The following is a 16784-nucleotide window of genomic DNA, read 5'->3' as shown; positions in this document are numbered from 1 at the left end:
GGAGGTGTGAGCTGGTATGCAACACCTCCTCAGGTGTTCATCTGCCATCATTAGATCCTCTTTGGTGAAATTTCTCTTCATGTCTTTGCTCATTTTATACCTAGATTGTATGTTTTATCGTTGTGATGTGAGTTTTTTCTATGTTCTAGATACATGTCCCTTGTCAGATGCGTGGTTCACAAACGTTTGCTCCTGCCTGTGCCTTATTTTCTTCTTGACAGATCTTTTACAAAGCAAACATTTTACATTCTGATGAAGTGCCGTTTATCAATGTGGTTTTTTTGTTTGTTTGTTTTTTGGATTGTGCTTTTTGTGTCATGTCCAAGAATCCCTCCAAGTCCTAGGCCCCAAAGATTTTTCTCCTATGTGTTCTAAAACTTTTGTAGTTTTACCCTTTACATTTAAATCTATAATCCACTTTGAGTTAATTTTTTACAGGTGTGTGGTTCAGGTCCACACTAACCCCTTTGCCTGTGGATGGCCAATGCTCCAGCACCATGGAGTGAACACACGGTCCCCTGGCACCCAAGGGCTCCCACAGCACCCCCAGCTGCTGCCCTTCTCAGCTCTCCGGGCCACCATGCCCCAGGCAGCAGGTCTGCTGGACACCCCAGCACCGCTGACTCCCACTTGCACCTCTGGACGCCTCACCGTATCCTCAGCCCCTCCCTAAGCCCACCATGTCGGCCCTGCCCCTCCCCTCCAGCCCAGGAAGAAGGACCCTTTTGCAGACAAGGAGAAAGAACAGAGGGGCAGGACAGGCTCCCAGGCAGCACCTACAGGAGGAGAGTCTGGGGGTTGGTCCCTAGCTAGGCAAAGACTCTGGCAGCAGTCCAGTGGATGCACCTCCCAGGTGTCTGCCGTGGGCCCGAGGCAGAACCCAGACTCCAGGCAGCACCTCCAGATTTGTGTGGGATGTGGGGTGAGGTTAGGAGTGGGGTTACTGAGATGGGAGAGGGACTGGGGTTCAAATTAAGTTGATTTAAATGAAACTAAGGCAGGCGAGGTTCGTGGTCTGGTTTTCCAGCCACTGCTCCAACAGGCGGAGTCAGCCTCACCCCACCCCACTTCTGGGCCTAGGACAAGTCCAGGCATTGTGTCTCCAGCCTGGCCCAGGGCAGACCCTTTTTTTTTTTTTTTTGAGTCTCACTCTGTTGCCCAGGCTGGAGTGCAGTGGCTCAATCTAGGTTCACTGCAATCTCCGCCTCCCAGGTTCAAACGATTCTCCTGCCTCAGCCTCCCAAGTAGCTGGGACTACAGGCGTGCGCCACGACACCCACCTAATTTTTGTATTTTCAGTAGAGATGGTGTTTCACCATGTTGGCCAGGATGGTCTCAAACTCCTGAGCTGAAGTGATCCACCCGCCTCAGTCGCCCAAAGTGCTGAGATTACAGGCGTGAGCCATCAGGCCTGGCCAGACAGCCGGACTGTCCTTTCTAACATAGCCCAAAGGCTCTAGGCAGGAGCTCTGTGGCTGGGCTGTGTGGCTCAAGTTCTCCGGAAAACCGATGTGCTGACAGTGAGGGGACCGATGGGTGGGCCCCGTGCTGCCCCCAGTGCTGTGAGCTCTGCCAACCCTGGAATCACCAGCCTCAGTTTCTCCATCAGTAATACCACTTCCTCAGGCAAAGCATGGAAGGAAATGACACAAAACCTGACACCAAAGGCATTCACAAAATAGGAGTCGCTGCCACTTCCATTGCAGACTGACAAGGTTTTAAAGTCAGGACTTCCAGGAAGGGAATGGGGCACGGCAGGGCTAGGAAACCGCTCTAGCAGGCCACTCAGGCTTCTGACAGCTTTCAGAGACAGAGCCGGTCGGGTGAGCCTTCCCTGCCTGGGTGTGCACCTGCCAGACTCACACCTGCCTGGCCCACAACTCCCGGGCCCACACCTCCCGGGGTCCACACCTCCGGGGTCCACACCTGCTCAGGGGTGCTCCCGTCCTCTGCGTACACCCGGGGGTCTGCTCCGAGCTTCAGAAGCACCTCCACAGCTGCCAGGTGGCCCCCAAAGGCTGCACGGTACAGCGGCGTCCGACCGAAAGCGCCCTGCAAGACGGGCCCTCTGAGCAAGATCCAGGCCTTGCCCCTGGGGGAAGGAGGCCCCCGAGGGCCCTGGACCTCGCCCCTCAGCGCTGCGGCGCGCAGCCCACGGCGCCCACCTTGCTGTTGGGGCTGGCGCCGAGCTCGGCCAGCAGCTGGATGGCCAGGGGCTGCCCGCCCGCGGCCGCCTCCGACAGCGGCGTGTTCCCGTGGCCGTCCTCGCACTCCACCAGAGCCACGCGTCGCTGCAGCCGCCGCGCCTTGCCCGCCTCGTCATGGCCCACGCCCTCGCGGGTCAGCAGCTGCTCCACCTGCGCCGCCCGCCGCGGTCACCGCTCCCCGCTCCTCCCACCCCAACCCCACCCCCCGCCCTCGCCCTCCTCCCGGCCCCGCTGACCTCCTTCAGCACCGCCCGGATCTCTCCCACGTCCCCGTCGAAGGCGGCGTCCAGCAGGCGGCGGCGACGCTGCAGCTCCTCCCGCCGCTCCCGCTGCGCCGCCTCCTCCTGCTCGCGCAGCCGCCGCGCGGCCTCCCGCTCCCGGCGCACCAGAGCCAGGTAGGCCTGGGAGGCGCCCGCCGAAGTCACCGCCCGCTCCGCGCCACCGCCCCGAGCCCCGAGGCCACGGTCCACGCCTCTGAGGTCGGAGCCCAGCCCGAGCTTACCCCCCACCCCACGCACCCTGCTTCGCCATTTCCTCCTCCTGCCTCCCGCCCTGGCCCCCGGGGGTGGCGGCCGCCCGTCCTCACCTCCCTCTGCAGCTTCTCCATCTGCTCCAGGTACTCCCGGCGCTCCTCCCGGCGGCGGGCGAGCTCCCTCCTGGCCCGGAGCTGCCGGAAGGCGCCCTGGATCGCTCTGGCCGCTCGGTCCTCGGCCGGCCCTGGGATGGGGAGAGGCTCACGGGGGCGCGTTCTCGCCTCCAGCCGCGCCTGCCGCGCCCCCGCCCCCACAGAAGGACCCAAACGGCTCTCAAAGCCCCCAGCGCGGCCGAGCCGGGGTTCCCGCCCGCAGAGGCCGCACGAGGAGGCTGCGCGAAAGCCCGGGACGCGGAGAGGACGCGGGTCTGCGGGAACCTCCCCCGCCCCACGCCTCCGGGGATCCTGCGAGCCCCGCCGAGCCCGCAGCTCGGGAGCCGGGAGGAACGGTGAGGAAGCGGTGCTGTGCCCCGCGGGACTCCCTTCCCCGAAAGCCGAAGGCCCCTCCTGCATCCAGGCCCCAGCGAGCGAAGGCTGGGCTGAGCGGGGAGGCCCCAGGCCTGGGAGGGCTCATCACAGCCCCGCTGAACTCAGAAGAGGGCGCGGAGCCCAGGGTCCCAGAGGGAGCTCCGTCCTCTCCGGCTCGGCCTCGCCCTCGCCCCACCGCGGCTGCAACAGAGCGCTGAGCCCGAGCCTGGAGCCGCCTCGCAGGGAGGAGGGGGCGGAGGAGAGGTCGTCGGGCCCAGCCCTGCCCTTAGTGGCCTGGGGAAGTCCGGGCACCACTCAGCCTCCCCGGCCTGAGCCCCATGCTCTAACGTGGAACGATACTGGCAGCTTTCTAAGAGTCTAGCAATGGGGCGTCTGTGGCGCTTCTGCCACAGTGAAGGCTCAGCGTGCGCCCCGTGGGTGTGACTTGTACCAGGGCACGGGTGGCCAGGCGAGACTGTCGGGCCACGCGGGTACCCAGCAGGAAGCCACAGCTGTGCAGAAGGCCACGGGAACCCAGGCCAGAAGCAAGCAGGCAGCTCAGCTGGGTCTCCACAGGTGCGCCCGCTGGGGAGCCAAGTACTATGATTCCCACAACCAGGCTCCCCGGGAGCAAGGACAGAATGGCGGGATAAGGCGAGACTGGGAGACGAGGAAGGCCCTGCAGGCCCAGGGCACGGACCGGAGCAGCCAGCGGGGCAGGGTGGAGAGCTGAGTGCATGTGGGAAAATCACAGCGAAAGAGAATAAAGGGAGAGTCGCCGTCAGGAGGGCGGGACACCGAGTGGCAGTGGACAGAGATAATACAGTCATAAGAATAACGTGCGTCTAAGATGCAGAGACTGACAATACAAAGAGCAAACACTCACGATAAAACCCAGGAAATCCTGAAATGAATCTTAAGACAAAAGGGGGGAAAATCCCAGAAAACAAAGGGCATCAGACACAACTCGGTGAAGTTGAGCCTCAAAACAAAATGTTTTTCAAGCACCCGAGGAGAAAAAGCAAAGCACCTATGACAGGAAAGTCCGGCTCTCCTGAGGCTTTTTTCTTTTTGAGACAGGGTCTCACTCTCACCCAGGATGCAGCACAGTGGCACAATCTCTGCTCACTGCGACTCCCACTTCCCCCGTTCCGGCAGTCCTCCCACCTCAAACTCGGAGTAGCTGGGACCACAGGCACACGCCTGTGCACCACGCCCACCTCCTAAGGCTTTTTACAGAAACACTAAATGTTAGAAGAAAATGAAGCAGTGTCCACAAAATTCTGCAGGGAAAACAGTAGGCCAGGAAGAGTATTTGGTTCTGCAGCAGAGATGGCAGGGCAGGAGGTGCAGCCTTCCCAGTGACAGCAAGAGAGAAGACAGACGAAATCAAAGTGTTTTTTAAACACGTGTCTGACGGCATTCAAAGCTACTGAGGAAATGAAGAATGCGGTCTCCAGAACAGTACAGCAGGGTGGTCCCAACACCAGGCAGGTGGGCCTGGCCTGGCTCGGAGCAAAGGGTCAGCTGCTCAGCAGAGGACGGGCCAAGGGACAGACCTGCATTTAGAGCACTGGGTATGGCTTGGGTTTAGGGTTGCCAGATTTAGCTAATAAACAGGATGCAATTTGGGGGACATACACTGAATAAATTATTCCTGTTTATCTGAAATTCAAATCTAGGCCAAGTGCGGTGGCCTTGTGATCCCAGCAAATTGGGAGGCTGAGATGGGAGGATCACTTGAGCCCAGGAGTTTGAGGCCAGCCTGGACAACGTGGTGAGACCCTGTCTCTCTTTTAAAATATATATATAGGGCCAAGTGCAATGGCTCACATCTGTAATCCCAACACTTTGGGAGGCTAAGGTGGAAGGATCACTTGAGCCCAGAAGTTCAAGACCAGCCTGGGCCACGTAGGGAGACCCCTGTCTCTACAAATAACTAAAAATTAGCTGGGTGCGGTGGCACGCATCTGTAGTCCCAGTTACTCAGGAGGCTGAGATGGGAAGATGGCTTGAGCCCAGGTCAATGCTGCAGTGGGCCATGATCATGCCACCGCACTCCAGCCTGGACAACAGAGCAAGACCCTGTCTCAGTAAAATATATATATTTTTATATTATACATATAGAATATGTATATATGAGAAATTCAAATTTAAATGGATGTCCCGGTTTCTGGGAGCCCTGTTTTATCTGGTAGCCCTATTTGGGTCAGAATCACAACCTTCACAAAATAAAATAACCCTTATGGGAACAGGGGGGGGCCCAGCTCCAAAGAGTGACAGCAAACAGTCAAAGTCATCTTCATTTGCAGATGATGCACATAAAAATCCAAAAGAACTCATCACAAATGATTATCATCAATAAGCAATCTTGGGAAGGTTCTGAATATAACCTCATACTCACAAAGTGTATTTCTGTACACAAGCAACAAAAAGAAAATTTAATATATTTAATTAGCATCAAAAAACTATCATATACTTGGATTAAGCCCACAAAATAAACGTCAGTGAGTCCATAGTGATAGAAATAAAGGATTAAATACACACTAGAGGGAGTGGAGGGAAAGTAGAATCCCATCAATGGGTGCAGGAGGGGGCAGGGAAGGAGCAGATTCCCATTGGGCACACAAGAAGTGCAGCAGCTGCAGCTGACAGCTGCCGACGTATGTCCACCGACGCATGTTTCAGTGGGCAGGGGTTTGAAGAGAAGCAGAATTTCTCTTGTTTCAATATATCTCTCCCAAGGTAAGTATCAACCATGAAAGGAAAACATAGTACATTTACAAAGGAGAAACCTGGCGGAAACCCCCCCACGAAGTGATCGAGGGCAACGTCACAAGCGGTGAGACGTTCCCGCACCGTAAGCCCCATGACATGATGTACGTCAAAAACACAACATCATTTCTGCTTTATTTTATTTTTAATTTTTAGAAACAGAGTCTCAGCCGGGCACAGTGGCTCACACCTGTAACCCCAGCACTTTGGGAGTCTGAGGCAGGTGGGTCACCTGATGTCAGGAGTTTGAGACCAACCTGGCTGACATGGTGAAACCCTGTCTCTACTAAAAGTACAAAAATTAGCTGGGTGTGGTGGCGGCGCCTGTAATCCAGCTACATGGGAGGCTGAGGCATGAAGAATCACTTGAACCCGGGAGGTGGAGGTTGCAGTGAGCCAAGATCGAGCCACTGCACTCCAGCGGGGTGACAGAGCAAGACACTGTCTCAAAAAAAAAAAAAAAAAAAATGCCAGGCACGGTGTCTCACACCTGTAATCCCAGCACTTTGGGAGGCCAAGGCGGGCGGATCACGAGGTCAGGAGATCGAGACCATCCTGGATAACATGGTGAAACCCCGTCTCTACTAAACATACAAAAAAAAATTAGGCAGGCATGGTGGTGGGCGCCTGTAGTCCCAGCTACTCAAGAGGCTGAGGCAGGAGAATGGCGTGAACCCGGGAGGCAGAGCTTGCAGTGAGCCAAGATGGCGCCACTGCACTCCAGCCTGGGCGACAGAGCAAGACTCCGTCTCACAAAAAAAAAAAAAAAAAAAAAAAAAAAGGGTCTCGCTCCGTCCTCCAGGCTGGAGTGCAGTGGCTCGATCTTGGCTCGCTGTAGCCTCAGCCTCCTGAGTAGCCAAGACCACAGGTCCACACCACCACACCCAGATTCATTCTTCCAATTGTCAAGGTCGTGAAAGAAAAGTCATGACTATAGGAACAGTTACAGACTGCAGGTAACTATGCAGAAACAGCAAATAAATGCAATATGGCATCCTGGAAAAACCGGTGAAATTTGAGAAGGTCTTTAGTTAATGTTTTTATGCTAGTGTTGACCTCCTGGTTCTGATCCTTGTACTGTCCCTATGTAAGACGTTAACCTTAGAGGAAGCTGGGTAAGTTACACATCTATGGAAAATCCCCATACTAATTCTGTTACTTTTCTGCGAGACCAAAACTACTTGAAAATAAAAAGGGAAACAATTGTCAAATACTAGGATTAAATCTGACAAAGATGCACACAAGATCTCTATACACATGAGCGAACACACACACACACCCATAAAACATTTCTGAAGAGCACTAAGACAAAACAAAACAAAAGGAGAGATATACCATATTCATAGATTGAGTGGACACTGCTGTAGAGGTGACACTCTCCGCACATTGAGCTATAGGTTCAACGAAATCCTAATGAAGGTCACCCAGCAGGGCTGTTTTGCTTTGTTTGTACGAAAATTGACCAAGGGATTCTGGAATATATCTGCGAAAGAGCCAAGAATGGCAAATAATTCAAAGAAGAATTTGGTGAGAGGACTTGCTCTTCTTGATATTAGGACCTCATGTCGGTGAAGACAGTGCGATGTTCTCACACGGAGACCAGTGGCCGTGGGTTCAGAAACAGCCCCCAGGCATGTGGGCGCTTCCTGGCCAGGGGGCCTACAGAGCCATGGGAAATAGAGATTTCAGTCAGTGGTGGGGTCCAATCAGAAACCTGTATGAGGAGAGGGAGGACAGGTGTCTGCTACTTTACCCCATTCACAACAGGCAATTCCAGATGGACTGGTGATCGCACGGGAAGGCAAAACCATAAAGCTTGTAGAAGATCACATGGGAGAACAGCTTCAGGAACTTGGAGTTGGAAAGATTTATTTCAGAGACCACCACAAAAAAATACCCAAAAGAAAACATGTTAAAATCAGTAAGTTCTTTTTTTTTTTTTTTTCCTTTTTTTGTGAGACAGAGTCTTGCTCCATCGCCTAGGCTGGAGTGCAGTGGCTTGATCCTGGCTCACTGCAACCTCCACCTCCCGGATTCAAGCGATCCTCCTGCCTCAGCCTCACAAGTAGCTGGGATTACAAGTGCCCACCACCACGCCTGGCTAATTTTTGTATTTTTAATAGAGATGGGGTTTCGCCACGTTGGCCAGGCTTGTCTTGAACTCCTGACCTCAGGTGATCCACCCACCTAAGCCTCCCAAAGTGCTGGGATTACAGGCATGAGCCACAGTGCCCAGTAAAAATCCGTTAGTTCTATTCACGAGAAGACACCATTGAAAGTAAAAATGCCAGTGAGTGGGAGAAGGTATCTGCAATCCATGTAACTGACAAAAGGTTTGTATTCCGAATATATTGGGAAATACTACAAAGCCGTAAGAGAAAAGGCAGCAGCACGATAGAGAACTAGTAACATACCTGAATGCACACAAGAGCCTACCCAGGTGCCCAATAAATATATGGAAATGTGATTAATCTCATTAGTTACCAGGGAAATCCAATCTAAAACCTCACCTAATACCACGCACAACGGCTAGAGAGAGGCTGCTACTACTCACTGGAGGCTTGCAGAACACCGGTCCCCACACTGCTGTGGGGAGGGAAATCAGAACACCCACTTCAGCGGACGGCTTGGCACACCTGTGCCTCAGCAACCTTTCTCCCAGGTACGTGCCCCCAAAAATGCATGGATGTGTGCACCAGGAGACATGTGCAAGAAAATCCATGCTAGTATTATTTTTAAAACCAAAATCTACAAATAATCCAAACGTCTACCAGCAGTAGAATGAATCAGTAATGTTATATGCACATGACAGACACCTAAACAGCCATGAACATGAACCACAGCTGCATAAAACAAGGGATGACTTTTAAAATATGTACTTTATATATCACAAAGGAAAAGACTACTAAAGCATGTCAAAATGTGAAACTTCTGCTTATCTAAAAATAACATACCAAAAGTGAAAAACCATATAAACTTGGAAAAGAAATTTGCAACACATAAACCTGTTAAAGAACTTCTGCATATGTCAAAGAAACAGGTAAGTAATCCATACAGCAACGGGCAGACAGATGAACGGGCATTTCCCAGAAGAGGAAAACGGATTGGCTGATAAACCTTTGAAAACATATTCCATGAAATGAAGACTAAAATTACCATAGAGGCCCATTTCATATCCAGTAATTTTGCAAAATGTAAAGATAGACATTCTCAGATTGGGTGAGGATGACAGGATTATATATAATCATAAATATATGATTTTTTTTTTTTTGAGACAAGATCTTACTCTGTCTCCCAGGCTGGAGTGCAGTGGTGTGATCCTGGCTCACTGCAACCTCGGCCTCCAGGATTCAAGTGATTCTCCCACCTCAGCCTCCCAAGTAGCTGGGATTACAGGCGTGCACCACCATGCCTGGCTAACTTTTGTATTTTTTGCTAGAGACGGAGTTTTACCATGTTGGCCAGGCTGGTCTTGAACTCCTGACCTCAAGGGATCTGCCCGCCTTGGCCTCCCAAAGTGCTGGGATTACAGACATGAGCCAACAAACCCGGCGCGGCTATATGTATGATTCTTGAAATTTTTATTTTATTTTTTATTTTTTGAAAATTATATTTTAAAAGTAAGGGAATGGTGAAAACATTTGTAAGAGTGGATTCATCTGCAGGGAGGAGTGGAGTTAGGTGGGGATGCAATAGTGTTGGTGACATGCGAGCTCTTACATTCTATTGTCCTAAGGCATATATATTACATATGTTCTTTAGTACACAATTTTTAAAAGAGATTTTTATGCATCCAGCAATTCCTTGAGCTTCACTAGTTTATTTTCATTTGTTAAATTTAACATTTTATTTTTAAAATGAAATGTATAAAATATCTCTGCTGTTACAACATTCTCTCTCTCCATCTCTTTCTGCCTCTTCATAATTATGGAAATTTACCCCTGTAAAAATGGAGAGAGAAATATTTGGATTATTCATCAAATGTTTGCACATTTGTTATTTCTTTTTTCAGTTTTGTTTCGTTTTGTTTTTTTAGAAACAGGGTCTTGCTTTGTTGCTGAGGCTGGACTGCAGTGGTGCCATCACCGCTCACTGCAGCCTTGATCTCCCCAGGCTCAGGTGATCCACCCACCTCAGTCTCCTGAGGAGCTGGGACTACAGGCACTAATTTTTTTTTTTTTTTTTGTAGAGACGGAGTCTCACCATGTTGCCCAGGCTGGTCTCAAACTCCTGGGCTCAAGTGATCCTCCCACCTCAACTTCCCAGAGTGCTGGGGTTTAAGGCGGGAGCCACTGCGCCTGGTCTGCACATTTATTTCTGAATACTGGAGTACTGGAATATTGGATGATTTGTGATCTGCAGCTTTTTCCTTTGATTTGGGGGCGTTGCTTACAGGTTGTATGAATCAGGTTTTGTTCGTTTTTTTTCTGCTACCCAGTAGCTGTCCACCTTTCCTGCGCAGGTGGAATGCTCTGCCGCCGAGTCCCTCTGGCGGGCCCTCCATAGAAGTGCGTGTTTCCTGTCTCCATTCTCTGACTGCTGAGAGTATCAGAGGAACATAGAACTTTAAACAAAGGCACGGCCCTTGAAGGAGAATCACCCTTCTATTCCCAGATCAGCTAAATATTTTTTAAATTCCCAAATCAAAGCTTGAGGGACTTTCTGTGACTCTGTTGAAATGAATTATCATATCTTGTATAACAAAAAATTACCAGTTTAAGTCCCCACTGTATTCATATGTTAAAAGAGGGATAACCACTCTGCCTGCCTCTAGGGCTTGTGGATTTTGTTTCTGTTTGGAGGATCACTTGGCTAATGTGTTAGTCTGTTTCTGCATTGCTACAACGGAACACCTGAGACTGGGTAATTTATAAAGAGAAGAGGTTTACTTGGCTCATGGTTCTGCAAGCTGCACAAGCATGGCACCTGCATCTGCTCAGCTTCTGGGGAGGCCTCAGGAAGCCTTTACTCATGGTAGAAGGTAAAGGAGAAGCAGGTGTGCCACATGGCAAGTGGCAGAGCAAGATGGATGCCAGGCTGTTTAACCAACCAGCTCTCGTGCGAGCTTGTGAGCTCACAAAGAACTCATTACGGTGAGGAGGGCAGCAAACCATTCATGAGAGATCCGCCCCCATGACGCAAACATCTCCCACCAGGCCCCACTTTTGACACTGGGGATCACATTTCAATATGAGATTTGGAGGGGACCAAACCATATCAGCTAATAAATATAAAATACTTAGAGCAGGGTCTCACACACAATAAGCATCCAACAGATGTTAACTACCATTATCATATTCTTACCATCATTATAAGAAAAGCCAGGCCGGGCGCAGTGGCTCATGCCTGTAATCCCAGCACTTTGGGAGGCCGAGGCGGGCAGATCACGAGGTCAGGACATTGAGACCAGCCTGGCTAACATGGTGAAACCCTGTCTCTACTAAAAATACAAAAATTAGCCAGGCGTGGTGGCGGGCGCCTGTAATCCCAGCTACTTGGGAGGCTGAGGCAGGAGAATCTCCTGAACCAGGAGGCAGAGGTTGCAGTGAGCTGAGATCGCATCACTGCACTCCAGTCTGGGTGACAGAGCAAGACTCAGTTTTAAGAAAAGGAAAAGAAAGGGAAAAGGAAAAGGAAAAGAAAACAAAGGAAAGGAAAGAAAAGAGGGAGGGTCATGAACTTCCTACCACAACAGCCTGTCAGAGAAAATACAGCATCATGAGGGGATTGCGTAGACTAATTGCACAGTCTGAGACTTCATTCTCCAGTTTTATTTCAATAGAAAATGGTGGTTTTGGGGAATGCCTAGGTCATTGTCAGCTTAATCAGAAGGTGACTCCCTTTGCAGCTGCTGTTTCAAGTGTGTTCTCCTTAATGAAACAAATCAATACAATTTACCACCTGTTATGCAGTGACTGATCTGGTAAATATTTTTTCCTTCCTCAATCAACATTCACCAGAAGCAAGTTGCCCCTCCGTGGAAGTGGCATCAGCATATCTTCCCATCTTGTCATGTCCACAGGGAGCTTGGTGGTCTCAACACCCCTGAGATGATCCTGACAGTGCAGTACGCTGACGAGGGCACAGGGATAGGACCTGGGAAGCTTTTGGAAGCAGTGGATGCCCTGGCTGCCTAGTGAGATGTGCATGCCTGGCAGATGGGCACAGCTGGCCACACAGAGCCTGGCTCCTGAGTAAAGCTCTGAACACCCAGCCGTCTACACTGTGGTCCTCAAACTTTCTTTTCGTTTCTTTTCCCTCCCTCCCTCCCTCTCTCCCTCCCTTCCTTCCTTCCTTCCTTCCTTTACATGGAGTTCCACTCCTGTTGCCCAGGCTGGAGTGCAATGGCGTGATCTCGGCTCACTGCAACCACTGCCTTCTGGGTTCAAGCGATTCTCCCACCTCAGCCTCCCGAGTAGCTGGGATTACAGGCGCCGGCCACCACGCCTGGTGTATTTCTATGCTGACATCTAAAGTTTTCCCTAACAAGTTTAAATAGTTACAAAGGATCAGATTTCTGGTATATTGATACATTTTAAAGTAAACTCTTACTTTACCAATGGGATACAAATACCATAAATGATTGGACACCCATAATCACACTTTTTAGACACACACAAACTCTACAATAAGTAGAAATGATATACTGTGTTACTCTCCTTGAAATACAATATCTAGCCCACTCTTCTTTATATCTGTCCTATAGAGAGAGAATGTATACATCATATATGTTAGGATATATTTCTATCCTAATATATGTTATGCTTTTTATTGCAGATCCTTTAACACTTCCTGCAAAAAAACCCTGAGATTTATTTTCTTTTGAAATTTAATTTTTAAAACCTTGCATATAGCTATAAGGCTCCATGTTTATGGGCTGGAGTGTAGTGGCATGATCTCAGAGCACTGCAGCCTCGACCTCCCTGGGCTCAAGCGATCCTCCTACCTCAGCCTCCAGAGTAGCTGGCACTACAGGCAGCTAATGCTTTTTCAAAAATGGTTTTGGTAGAGCTGGGGTCTTACTATGTTGCCCACGTTGGTCTCGAACTCCTGGGAGGAAGCAATCCTCCCGCATAGGCCTCCTAAAGTGCTGGGATTACAGGTGTGAGTTACCCCGCTAGGCCGAGTTGTCATTATGGCTGTCAGTATGTAATTGTTCAAAAACAGATAAATATATTACAAGATTTGGACACATGAAAAACAAAAGTTGGGTCAGAAAGGCAGAAGCAGTGGAGCCGACGGGGTCTGAGTCGGAGGCATGGTGCCCGCGCGCAGCTTCCCGGGGCCGGGCGTCTCCGGGACTCCCAGGGGAGACGGGAGGCCGTTCCGCCACAAGGCTGGCGCGAGGCCCCGGGGGTAAAGCGTGGCGGGGGGTGGGGGGAGCCGGAGGAGCAGGGCGCCCGCGGGAGATGCTCCGGGTCCCTTCTCTGGCGCGCGGCCCCGGGGACGGCTCCACCTCTAGCCCCACCCGGCTTTGCGCCCCAGGAGTCTCCGCTTCACGCTCTCCTGCTCCTGGTGAAACCCGCATTGACGCAGTGGTTCAGGCTGGGTCGTCGGGGCGGCGTGAGCCACCATGCAATCCCTACAATTTTAAATATTTAAATGTAGTAAGTTTTCTGTTTCCTGACTGTACTCTGATAGATGCAGTACTTGGCACCAGAACGTGCCAGGAGACAGACCCTAAAAGATACAGTTGTGCCACTGATTTGGTTGTGTTCCTGTCCTTGTCCTCACCTGTGGTTGACAAGAAAGCCAGGCTCCCTGGGCTCTCAGGTGCGCAGGACTTGCCCTCCCAGCCTTCCCCACGGGAGCCACTGCCCCTTGGGGTGGCTCCAGACAAGGGTGACATCATGCGCTTTCAGGGCCCACAGAACACTGATTTTGGTGAGTGCCAAATTCTGGGGCCCCAAAACACCATGGTGGTCCACCAGTCAAAGTGGCAGCTGACGGTCAGGGATCATGCAACTGTGGTCCAAGTTCATCTCGGGCTGGGCCTGGGATCATGCAACTGTGGTCCAAGTTCATCTCGGGCTGGGTCAGGGATCATGCAACTGTGGTCCAAGTTCATCTTGGGCTGGGCCTGGGATCATGCAACTGTAGTCCAAATTCATCTCGGGCTGGGTCAGGGATCATGCAACTGTGGTCCAAGTTCATCTCGGGCTGGGTCAGGGATCATGCAACTGTGGTCCAAGTTCATCTCGGGCTGGGTCAGGGATCATGCAACTGTGGTCCAAGTTCATCTCGGGCTGGGCCTGGGATCATGCAACTGTAGTCCAAATTCATCTCGGGCTGGGTCAGGGATCATGCAACTGTGGTCCAAGTTCATCTCGGGCTGGGTCAGGGATCATGCAACTGTGGTCCAAGTTCATCTCGGGCTGGGTCAGGGATCATGCAACTGTGGTCCAAGTTCATCTCGGGCTGGGCCTGGGATCATGCAACTGTGGTCCAAGTTCATCTCGGGCTGGGTCAGGGATCATGCAACTGTGGTCCAAGTTCATCTCGGGCTGGGTCAGGGATCATGCAACTGTGGTCCAAGTTCATCTCGGGCTGGGCCTGGGATCATGCAACTGTGGTCCAAGTTCATCTCGGGCTGGGCCTGGGATCATGCAACTGTGGTCCAAGTTCATCTCGGGCTGGGCCTGGGATCATGCAACTGTGGTCCAAGTTCATCTCGGGCTGGGCCTGGGATCATGCAACTGTGGTCCAAGTTCATCTCAGGCTGGGCCTGGGAGTTCTGCAGAGCCTGCCTGTGGTCACTTTGCAAGCTCCTGAGTGTGTAGCTAAAAAGACATCCCAGAAACCGAAGGCATTCTCACAGGGTTATGGCCTGCGACCCACAGGGTTATGGCTGTCATGGTATTAAAAGTTAAATGGAAGCCCTGCAATTTTTCTTTCCTACCAGGTTAATGAACTCAAATCTGCATGTCTGGTGAAAATGCCGAGGTTAGTGCTACACCCAAAAGATGTGAACGATGCAGGGCTGGTTATCTCCAGCACAGCCCCCACCTGACTCCCTAGCTGGACGAGGCGGAAGGCGGGCATCCTTGGAGAATGTCTGTGGATTTTCACAAAGCTCAGCAGGTGGCTATTACAACTGCACCTGCTGCTACAGATGTGATATATTTTCCAGAGCAAATCAACATGACCCCTGGCACCTGGAGTGAGCCATTGGCCTGGAAAATGCTTTTCTCCCTATAATAATTCACAAGGATGGGGCTGCTGGGCATGTGGGGCCCTTGCCCAGGCTATCCTCATCCATGTCCTCAGCAGCACCTTCAGGCAGGAAGAGTGGAAGTGAGACATAGGACTCTCCTCCAGGTTCAAGACCATGACCAGCCCAGCAAGTGGAAAGTGCAGGTTAACCTGGGCAGTAGCAGTCGCCTGAGGAATCAGTGCCAGAACTCTGTGCAAGGGAAGCTCCTCATCGTGGATGAACCAGGCTATGTTTGTGAGAGGAGGGATTTGCTGGTGCAGGGCTGTAACGTCCGCATCCCTAGTGTGAAGCAGTGCTGCTGTGATGGCTGCTGGCCATGTCTCTTGCTGCCTGCAGCCCAGCCAGGAGCTTCTCCTGGAGCATCGTGGTATTCCAGAACCTCTTCATGGCAGTCGAAGATCAGTATTGAGTCATGTCCAGCCAAATGCAGGACCTCATCCCAGGGCCTCATCCCACCGACCGGGACCCCATCGCAAAGAATTGCTATGGAGAAAGCCCACCGGAGCTCTTCCCGGCATGGTGGGTGCAGCGGTTGCTCTCCAGCTTGGGCGAGGAGCTCGTCTCCTGGGGCCCAGCTGCAGCACTCAGGCCAGGCCATGGGAAGAAGACAAAGGCAGCGCAGGGAAACCTTGGCTTTGACCACCTCTCGTGTTGTCATCTTTGGCCTCTGTGAAGCAGCTTGGAAACTCCAGCTGGTCCCATCGGGGAAGGAAGAAACCACAGTGAGGCTCCAGCAGTGCTGGTTCTTGGAGGACTGGATGCTGGGACCTGCACAGGGACCTGTGACTCATGTTTGTCGGGGGCCCGGTGTCACTGCCAGTTTTCATCCAGGCCCCTTCACTGTAAAATTATTTATTGGATTCCTTTGGAGTGGGAAAATTATAATGTTTTATGTAGGAGAATGCCTTGTCATTCCAGCTGAAAATGTTCAAGGAAAGTATTTTTGTTGTTCTTGTGTTCTCAAGTTTCATGAGTTAAATCATCCCTTCACCCAGATAAAATGTTTCATCTTTTTTTTTTTTTTTTTGAGATGGAGTTTCGCTCTTGTTGCCCAGGCTGGAGGGCAATGGCGCATTCTCGGCTCACCACAACCTCCGCCTCCCAGGTTCAAGCAGTTCTCCTGCCTCAGGCTTCCGAGTAGCTAGGACTACAGGCATGCGCCACCATGCCTGGGTAATTTTGTATTTTTAGTAGAGATGGAGTTTCTCCACGTTGGTCAGGCCGGCCTTGAACTCTTGACCTCAGGTGATCCACCTGCCTTGGCCTCCCAAAGTGCTGGGATTTTAGGCGTGAGCCACTGCGCCCAACCTGTTTTGTCTTGTAGAACATGAAAAATAATAATTTGCAAGGATAACCAGAAACAGTTTACTTTTACATAATAGGGCTGACGAAACACCCTCACATTCTTATCTCACTGCTGGGTCAGTGCTACCTCTCTCTGAGGTAATCTAACCCAGAGACCTTTATTGTCTTCACCTCCACAAGCATGAACTGATACACTATATTGGTGAATTTATCCTGATTGGACTAAATGAACACAGAGTAGCAAATACCTTGGATGCCTGAGTAAGAAATGACATTTTAATGA

At 51.3% G+C, this 16784-nt stretch overlaps 1 protein-coding gene, 1 long non-coding RNA gene and 1 pseudogene across 15 annotated transcripts in view; 1 reads left to right on the top strand and 2 right to left on the bottom strand.

Annotated features, from left to right (window-relative positions):
* IQANK1 (IQ motif and ankyrin repeat containing 1) overlaps positions 1–16784 on the bottom strand; it is a 54457-nt gene that overhangs the window by 14384 nt on the left and 23289 nt on the right. For 13 of the 14 annotated variants that reach the window (XR_008509356.2, XR_008509358.2, XR_008509355.2 and 10 more), the window contains exons 4-7: positions 2794–2924; positions 2444–2608; positions 2166–2357; positions 1927–2052 (exon numbers count right to left, since the gene is read on the bottom strand). Coding sequence is in view for 9 of the 14 variants with exons in the window: in XM_054519057.2 (XP_054375032.2) it covers positions 1927–2052; positions 2166–2357; positions 2444–2608; positions 2794–2924 (614 nt within the window). In the remaining 5 variants the exon portion in view is untranslated. The remainder of the gene's footprint in view (positions 1–1926; positions 2053–2165; positions 2358–2443; positions 2609–2793; positions 2925–16784) is intronic. The other variant, XM_054519060.2, reaches the window with a different exon arrangement.
* Positions 9783–12193, bottom strand: LOC129047570 (uncharacterized). The gene is made up of 2 exons (XR_008509361.2): positions 10186–12193; positions 9783–9923 (listed from the first exon to the last, which is right to left on the bottom strand). It is a non-coding gene; the product is annotated as an uncharacterized LOC129047570 (long non-coding RNA).
* Positions 13833–15869, top strand: LOC112134626 (SREBP regulating gene protein-like; annotated as a pseudogene).

The sequence above is a fragment of the Pongo abelii genome, chromosome 7 (assembly GCF_028885655.2).
Source record: "Pongo abelii isolate AG06213 chromosome 7, NHGRI_mPonAbe1-v2.0_pri, whole genome shotgun sequence".
NCBI lineage: Eukaryota > Metazoa > Chordata > Mammalia > Primates > Hominidae > Pongo > Pongo abelii.
This window is presented reverse-complemented; position numbering and strand designations above follow the sequence as displayed.